The 9,493-nt window shown below is 51.1% G+C and overlaps 1 protein-coding gene across 1 annotated transcript in view; it reads right to left on the bottom strand.

Moving 5' to 3' along the window:
- CTDP1 (CTD (carboxy-terminal domain, RNA polymerase II, polypeptide A) phosphatase, subunit 1) overlaps positions 1-9,493 on the bottom strand; it is an 88,274-nt gene that overhangs the window by 56,611 nt on the left and 22,170 nt on the right. Inside the window, exons 3-5 of the mRNA XM_011975873.1 lie at positions 8,629-8,712; positions 7,814-7,907; positions 5,904-6,032 (exon numbers count right to left, since the gene is read on the bottom strand). Of these exons, the coding sequence (XP_011831263.1) occupies positions 5,904-6,032; positions 7,814-7,907; positions 8,629-8,669 (264 nt within the window). The 5' untranslated portion in view covers positions 8,670-8,712. The remainder of the gene's footprint in view (positions 1-5,903; positions 6,033-7,813; positions 7,908-8,628; positions 8,713-9,493) is intronic.

Below are 9,493 nucleotides of genomic sequence, written 5' to 3' on the forward strand. Positions count from 1 at the left end.
CTCCACATGGGACAGAGGACATGTGTGTGCACACATCCCTCCACATGGGACAGAGGACCACACGTGCGCCCATCCCTCCATGTGGGACAGAGATTACATGTTCACCTGCCCCTCCAAATAAGGACGTGACCCTAACTGGTGCAAGGCGCTACCTGTGGCATTTAAAACCCACTGTGTAAGTACTTTCCATGCACGCAGTATGAGTGAGTGAGTGCGGCCTTCTCAGCTGCGGGAATGCCCTCGATGCATGTGATTAACGACTGCCCATGATTACTAGGATAACCACTCACCTGCAACAACTGTTCAAGACCACCACCCTGGGTAACCACGTTCACAGTAACAGCCTCTATCACAACTACATGATGAGCACCGAAGACAGCTCCACTCACTACTCATGCTAGCTACCTACCTGCAGCAACCCGTCCCTGATAACCCCCCGATAACCAGCCAACAGTAACCACCTACGATAACCACATGATAACCACCGATGACAGCTCCACTCACTACTCACGATAGCTACCTACCTGCAACAACCCGTCCCTGATAACCCCCCGATAACCAGCCAACAGTAACCACCTATGATAACCACATAATAACCACCCCGATAACCAGCCAACAGCAACCACCTGTGATAACCACACAATAACCCCCCCGATAACCAGCCAACAGTAACCACCTATGATAACCACATAACCACCGATGACAGCTACACTCACTACTCATGATAGCTACCTACCTGCAACAACCCGTCCCTGATAACCACCCCGATAACCAGCCAACAGTAACAACCTGTGATAACTACATGATAACCACCCCGATAACCAGCCAACAGTCACCACTTGTGATAACCACATAACCACTGATTACAGCTACACTCACTACTCACGGTAACTACCTACCTGCAACGACCACCTAGGATAACCACCCCGATAACCAGCCAACAGTAACAACCTATACTAACTACGAGATAACCACCGAGGTCACTTCTGCCTTTGTTTCTTCAAACGCTGACACGTTGCTGACAGTGCTTTCCTGAGCTACTGAACAAAGGAAATCAACATTCCCAGGTAACCTGGTGATTTTCAGATACAGTTTCTTTCATTTACATACACAACACAGAAGCCAAACGTATTCTAAATCGTATTTAGTAGACAGATGAAATGAGCGATACCCACTCACTCGCCTACATATTATGATCGACATGCAAATAAGACTGCTTTCCTCAGGAAGTTAAACTTCGATCCTTTTAATCCTGTTAATTTCTCAGTAAAATATTTACTCTTAATGGCTTTAATTAAGCTCAGTTACATTTTTCCAGCTCTAAGTTAGTTAGGACCCTGGGGAAGAAGCTACTCTGTTAAAGATCTACCAGCGAAAGGTTTTAGTAACAACTTTCCCAGTTACATTTTTCTAGCTGTAAGTTAATTACCACCCTCATGAAGAAGGTACTCTGCTAAAGATTTAGGAGTGAAACGTTCTAGCAACAACTTTCCTATTACTCAACAGTAACAAGTCCAGCAGCTGTCCAGGCTTCGGGAGGTGTGGCCAGCACCACTTCTGAGCCCCGAAATTGCTTTCAGAGGGGCCAGGAGTAGGGCCAGGCACCGCCTCAGGGTCTCCTCTGGATGTTGAGTGGGGTACACTAACACAACAGAGGAGGCAGAGGACAGTCAGTTCATGCTTAGACCCCCTTCCGCACTGCATCAGGACATTGCCGCCTTCCAGACCACACAACTGAGAAACAGGCACATTATAACCAGACTCCAACTGTCTTCAGCAGGCCTATCCTGGAGATACTGAGAATCACATGAATTTTTTGGTTTCCCAGTGACTATAATCCATGCTGACACTCTACTGTAGCTTATTAAATGTGCAATGGCATTATGTCTAAAAGAACAATGTACCTAGTTTAATTTAAAAATACTTTATTATTAAAAATGGCTGGGTGCGGTGGCTCAATGCCTGTACTCCCAGCACTTTGGGAGGCTGAGGCAGGTGGATCACTTGAGGTCTGGAGTTCGAGACCAGCCTGGCCCACAACCCTATCTCCATTAAAATTATAAAAATTAGCTGGGTGTGGTGGTACACACCTGTAGTCCCAGCTACTCGGGAGGCTGAAGCACAAGAATGGCTTGAACCCGGAGGTGGAGGCTGCATGATATAGAGATCGTGCCACTGCACTCCAGCCTGGGCAACAGAGCGAGACTCCGTCTCAAAAAATAAAAAAATAAAAAAAATTTTATTATTAAAAAATGCTAACAACATCTGAGCCTTCAGCAAGTCACATTCTTCGGCTGCCGTACGGTCTCACCTCGATGCTGACGGCTGCTGACCGATCAGAGGGTGTTTACTGAAGGCTGGGGGTGGCTGTGACGGTTTCTTGAAATAAGATGACAATGAAGTTCGTCCCATCAATCAACTCTTCCTCTCACAAAAGGTTTCTCTGTAGCACGCAATGCTGTTTGACAGCACTTTACCCACAGAAGAACTTGTTTCAAAACTAGGGGCAATCGCCGTAGACCCTGCCACTGGTTTATCAACTAAGTTGATGGAATCTGCCAAATCCTTTGTTGTCATTTCAACGACGTTCACAGCATCTTCTCCAGGAGCAGATTCCATTTCAAGAAACTTTCTTTGCTCATCTGTAAGAAGCAACTCCTCATCTGTTCGAGTTTCATCCTGAGGTTGCCAGAATTCAGTCATCTTCAGGCTCCACTCCTAATTCTCTCACTATTTCCACCACGCCTGCAGCGCCTTCCTCCGCTGAGGTCCTGACACCCTGGAAGTCATCCATGAAGGTGAGAACCAACACCTTCCGAACTGAGGGCTGGAATCACCATCTCCTGAACTCCTGGTTGATGCTGATACTCTGACGTCCTCCCATGAATCACAAATGTTCCTGGGGGCACTCACACGGTGAATCCTTTCCAGAAGGATTTTCTGTTTGATTTTCCCAGACTCACCAGAGGAATTGCCCCTCTAAGGCAACTCCAGCCTCAGAAGATGTAGTTCTTAAATAATAAGACTCGAAGGTTGAAATCACTTCTTGAGCCCTAGGTTGCAGGGTGGATGTGGTGTCAGTAGGCGTGAAAACATTCTTCTGCTGTACGTCTCCATCAGAGCTCTCGGGTGACAGGTGCACGGTCGATGAGCAGGAATATTTCTGAAAGGAATCTTTCTGAGCAACAGGTCTCAAGAGGGAGCTTAGAATGGTCGGCAAACCACGCTGTGAACACAGGTGCTGTCATCCAGGCTTTGTTGTTCCATGGATGGAGCACAGGCAGAGGAGATTTAGCCTCAGTCTTAAGGGCCCTGGGATTTTCAGAATGGCACCTGGGCACTGGCTTCAACTTAAAGTCAGCAGCTGCATTAGTCAGTCTCCAACGAGAGAGTCAGTCTGTCCTCTGAAGCCGGGCACGGACTTCTCCTCTCCAGCTATGAAAGTCCTAGACGGCATCATCTTCCAATAGAAGGCTGTTTTGTCTGCACTGAAAATCTGTTGTTTAGTGTGTTTAGTTTCATCAATGATCTCAGCTCGATCCCCTGGGGAACTTACCGCAGTTTCTCCATCGGCACCTGCTGCTTCACCTTCACTTTTATGTTACTCTGACGGCTTCTTTCCTTCAATCTCATGAACCAACCTGTGCTGGTTTCCAGCTTTTCTTCTGCAGCTTCCTCACCCCTCTCGGCCTTCACAGAATTGCAGGCAGTTAGCGCCTTGTTCTGGATTAGGCTTTGGCTTAAGGGAATGTTGAGGCTGGTTTGATCTTCTACTGAGACCACTACAACCTTCTCCTTCTCAGCAATAAGGCTGTTTCACTGTCTTATCACTTGTGTGTTCACCGAAGTGGTAGTTTTAGTTTGCTTCAACAACTTTTCCTTTGCATTCACACCTTGGCTGTTGAGTGCAAGAGGCCCAGCTTGCAGCCTTTCCTGGCTTTCGGCGTGCCTTCCTAAGCATAATCACGTCTACCTTCTAATTTAAAGTGAGAGACTGGTGAGCCTTCCTCTCACTTGAACACCTACAGGTCCCTGTAGAGTTATTACTTTGGCCTAATTTCAATACAGTTGTGCCTCGGGGAACAGGGAGGCCTCAGTACCGGGACAGAGACAAGGAATGGCCGGTTGGTGGAGCAGTCAGGACCACACATCTACCCATTACGCTTGCCGTCTCATGTGGGTGTGCTTCACGGCACCCCAAAACAATGACAACAGTGACCTCAAAGATCGCAGATCACAATCCCCTAGAGCAGACAGAACACTAATGAAGCAACTATGACAACAGTGACCTCAAAGATCACTGACTACAGGTCCCTGTAACAGCAGACCACCACCGAGGAGTCTGAAGTACACGGCAATTTCCGGAGTGTGGCACACACGCCGCTGGAGAATGACACCCACAGCCGTGCTCGCTGGGTGCCCCGAGCCTCCTCTCTGGGAACACACAGTATCCGTGAAGCACCATAAAACGAGCTGTGCCTATAAAACTCACTCAATGCCCAACGTCACAGCACAATAAAAGCAGGGAACAGTCACAACAACTCACGAAGGTGTATGTGTGCAGAATGCATTTTCATAGAGTCCTTACATCCTTCAAAACACCTAGTTTGTCGGAAAATAGGCACTTAAAAAAACCTTAGTGAGTAGAGTAGTGGATATGAATGAAGCAATCTGAAAATATCTAGTCACAGTTTATACTGCATAGAAGAATATATTGCTGTATAACATGCCATGATACACACAAATGACTAACACAGCCAAAAATAGAAGCTGTTTTGTGGGTGAGGCCTGAATTCCGGCCCTAAAGGAAACTCCTGTGCAGCACGGCAGTTACTCGATTCTCTCCATTCTGCAAATAGCGTAAAACGTGAGAGTTTGTGCCACCTGGGGGACCTGTGCAGCTCACCCTGGCCACCAGGCTGACGTACCGGGCCGAACTTAACCAAACTTCTTTCGGACGAAGCTTGTCACCAATTTGACTTAGGTGTAACTGTCATCGATCTGTCCCAGCTGTTGGTGCCACGCCCCACCATCCCGCAGTGGAGGGCGCCTGGCTCTGCAGTGCACCCTCCAGCCTGCTGGGCGTCTGCTATCGGGACCTGCAAGATCCCCAGGAAGCTTTAGGAACTGGAAAGGTCAGAACTGACAGGCCCCTGAACTCCCAAATCTAACGCCAGAGTCCACATACTATCTGTTTAACAGCAAACATCTAAAAAACAACTCAGTGTTGGTGAGGGCCTCCCTGCTGGCGACCGTCTAGGTCCACACAAGCCTCTGGGCAAGCCTCTTGGCACAGACATAAAGAGCCTTTGGTCTAGAAATTCAGTTTCTCTGGCTCCATCCTGAGGATACAGCTGAGGCGCAGGAAGGGTTCTGTGTGCATTAACCAGGGCTCTGCCCTTATTCTTCGTTTCTAGCTGTATTTCCTCTGCAGAATGCACACTGACCACCTCCCAGCCTCTTCCTCCAGCCCAGCTCTCCCAAGCACAAACCCAGGGGTCCACCACCTGCCCTTGACATCCCAGCGACACAAAGGCATCCAACACCAACGTCCTCCCCACCAAGACCACCACTCTCAGGACACGTCTCGCACCATCCACTGCACCATCCTCACAGGCTCGGAACGCTTCCGCCCTCTCCGACAGCCTGCCGCGCGGGCACACAAAGGGCTCCCTCACAAACAGCAGGAAGTGCGAGACACAGTGGGCACCAAGATGTCTGCCCGGGGGCCCAGATGCTACCCAACCGCCCAGCAGACACACAGCCCACACCCAGAACAAGAGAGTCTGCTTTCGAAATCCAGGCTGACCTGTGGGAAATCATCTAAAAAACAAGGTAACACACTTCTGAATCAAAGTTCTAGGACCTGCGGCTCCGGGACCCGGGGTGCCAGCTGCACTCACTTTATTCGACATCTGCTGACAGTGCTGCTCAGTTGTGTGGATCAGCGTCTGGTCCAGGTCCACCATGAGCACCAGCTTCCGGTTCCGATGCAGTCGCTGCTGGTCTTCTCTTCCCAGCTCCTCCGCTTGCTACAATTAAACAGAAAAAAGAAATGACAAAGTCAGTATGTTTGCATCCAAGGTAAAACTCCATTTTATCAAGAAACAGGAAACGAAATAAACGCGTCCCTCTCCAGCCTCCGGCACTCCCCATGGCCTGCGCCCTACAGGCCGAGAGCCAGGGCCAGGTCACCAGCTGGGTCACGGCAACCTTGCTTGTGACCACGATTTTATAATTCAGTTAAATACATGAGCCAATGAAAACAGAGGGGAAGAGAAACTGGTTGTTTCTATCAAAGCCACTTCAATGGTATGGAGCACTCAATAAAAGTGAGCTGCAAAATTAATGAAGAAACCAAGTCAGCCGGCTGGGAGAAGGGAGACGCTGGGTGGCCCAAGCTGGGCAGCAGAGACTGGCAAGGGCCATGTGCTCAGAACCTCCCACGCTCAGCCTATTCCTGTGCCTCGAAGAGACCCGGGGGCCTGGCGACAGCACATCAGGGTGTCCCCCAACGCGGGGCCCAGAGCGGTGCTAACAAGCGCCCAGTCACCCAGGCATCGGGGCCCAGCGTGGGACACAGGACGTGACGTGCTAGGACGCACAACGCTGCCTTTCTCACTGTAACTGGCCCTCACTCTTCACAACAAAATCCTGGTCCCACTCAGGGGGTACCTCCTCCCGTCCCCGTCCCCGAAGGGAAACGCACAGAGGGGCCGGCAGGTGCCGGAAAGATGAGGGGTACTTCCTCCTCCCTTCACCCCCAAACTTACCAGCTTTGGTTTACGCACACACATTTTACATTTGTTTAAAGCTTGGTAATTCAGAAAACCCAGCATCCTGTATCTGGCATTTTGTTTTCCCATAAAAAGACAGACTGAAATTGGTGTCCATCATTTAAAAGCACGAATTTACCAAAATCATAACACTGCAAAGTGTTTTACCTACTCACAAAACTGTGCAGCCCTGAAAGTCCGTAAGATCACACACTAGTTTTTCTCGGCTCCCAGAGCATTTTCACCCACGGGGTGAAGTGAGGTCGGGGAGACAGCGTCTGCCTCGAGCACAGGAGGTGCCGGAGCCGTGGACCCACAGAGCCCCAGCAACTCCTGAAATACATACAGGAGGCGTAGACACTCGAAGATAAAAACCCAAATCACTCTTAACTGGGCACACGAACACCTGCCCGTTCTCTCCACCCCACGTACTCGCCGTGGGCTCTCCTGTCAGCACAAGGCAAACAGCCCTGGAACCCCCCAACCGACCCCCGCATGTGCCCACTCTCCCGAGCCAGCTTCCCACTGGTACCAGCAGCAGCCACTCCTGTAGCCAACGAAGTGCTACCACTGCCCCCTCGCCCGACCCTGGCCACCAACTCCTTGCCATTATCTGCCCCAATAGACACTTCGCCCTCCCGGCTCATCTGGCACACGCCTTGGCAGCGTGGCCACCTCCTGAGCTCCACAAGCAGCTGTCACATCCCTCCCCAGTTAGGACTTGGCTCGAGGGAACCCAGGCTGAGCCTGGCTGTTCACAGCTGCGGAACATGGGGGGCCTCAGGGCCCCGCTTTTGCAGGCGGACTTGTCTGTGGAGAACCAAGGGCAGCCGTCCCTGTTTCAGGAAAGCAGCAGCCCCATAAGTCATCTGTGTGACGAGGGTTGTTTCAGTAACAATGAAGACAACCACACATCAGTGCTACTGCAGCCGCCCCCCCCCCGCAGCCGCCCTCCCCCCGCAGCCGCCCTCCTCCTGCAGCCGCCCTCCTCAGAGCACCACGCTTCCCCAACACGCAGTCGCTGACGCCCAGCTCACCTCGGAGCTCACCATCAACTCCGGCACACTGTGCACCATGGACACGGTCGCCGTGGACAGTGGCACCTGCTGCCTCCCATTCTTACTCTGCAACCTGTGAGTGCAAGGACAGGTTCAGGGCTTTCCGCTGAGCACAGATGCACACTGGGCTCTAAGTGATGGGATTCCAGCTGCTGTTTTAAAGGACACATGCTGCTATCTGAGCACAGAACTTAATTCTGTTGACAACTGTAGAAACGTTCTCCACTGTTTAAAGACAGACAGGAAAACTGGTGGAAATACTGAGCTCATGGCCACACTCGTGAACACACAGAGCCATAGTTCTTCATGAAAACAAACTGCAAAGTCACACAGAAACAGAAACAGGCCCTCAACCATGAAAATGCAGAAAAAGTAGCTGCTGCACCTCCCACTGCCCAAGTGATAAATCCAAGAAACCACTGGACACTAGAGGTAAAGCAGCCCCCAGCACGGGGGCGCTCGGGGGGACCAGCCAGGCTGTCCTGAGGGAGACGCTGCTCCAGATACTCAGCGACCTGCGTCTTCACAGTCAGGAGAAAACAGACAGGTTTCAGCCCTCCAGCACCCCCACGACCACAACTGACAATGGCACGAGGCTGGGGTGACGGCAGAGCAGGAAGTACCGCCTCCTAAGGAAACCTGCTGAGTGGGACTCGCGTGGGGCCCAAGGGAGGCGTCTGCACCTGCCGCTGGGAACCAAGGGCCTCACTGGGTCCCTAGCACAGCTTCTCGGCCTCCCGGGAGGCCACCACCTTGAGCCCCAGCAGGCAGATCTCACTCTTCTGGACACTTACTGGGTGAGGTCTTGGCCACATTCAGCACACAGGCCTTTCATGACAACCGGGTGGCTGCATCCTTCCAGTCTCACCAGAACTGCCCTACAAAACACGAAGGGAAGAACACTTCAAAATCTCTTGGTTTATCACAGGAGCCCTCCCGTACGAATTTTAAAATCTAAGTTTTCGTGCCAATACAACACCAACTCTTGCATAACTTTGTAGGCAGGTGGCCTCACCCCTTGAGGGCATTTCTTCGTCCATCAAATGACTTTCCACCTGTAGGTCTCTCTCATGAAAACGACACGCAAAAAACGACACGCCACCACACCTCACCAGCCCCGTGCCACCCGTGGAACAGCTGAAAACACTGAGGATGTCTGGTTCAAAGAGGAGACTTGGCGAGAACGTAAAAGTTGTCTCAAAATACACATTTATATGTGATCCTCTGACATTTGTGATAGAGAACTTATAAAATCTAAAACTTTTACATCATTCTCAGTCTAGAGAGAGGCTGACGCAACTACGTTTTCCTAACAAAACTACTGTAATATTCTGGTTTTATATAAACACGAACTGTTTCGTTTGTCCAAACAGTGGTCATCTGGCAGAAACCATGGAAGAAGTGCTGAAATCTGAGACCAGAGGCCGCCCAGCTCTCAGCGCCTGTCCCAGGTGCCCGTGGCCCCACACTCCCGCCCCTGCTGGGCTGCTCCGACCACCCTTCCCCGCAGACATGAGGCCAGTCAGCACTCAGCGCCCACCCCTAGGTGCTCACAGTCCCACACTTCTGTCCCAGCTGGGCTGCTCCAACCACCCCACCCACAGACATGAGGCTGCCCAACACTCAGCACCCGCCCCAGGTACTTGCAACCCCACACCC

The sequence above is a fragment of the Mandrillus leucophaeus genome, unplaced genomic scaffold (assembly GCF_000951045.1).
Source record: "Mandrillus leucophaeus isolate KB7577 unplaced genomic scaffold, Mleu.le_1.0 Scaffold16, whole genome shotgun sequence".
Lineage (NCBI taxonomy): Eukaryota > Metazoa > Chordata > Mammalia > Primates > Cercopithecidae > Mandrillus > Mandrillus leucophaeus.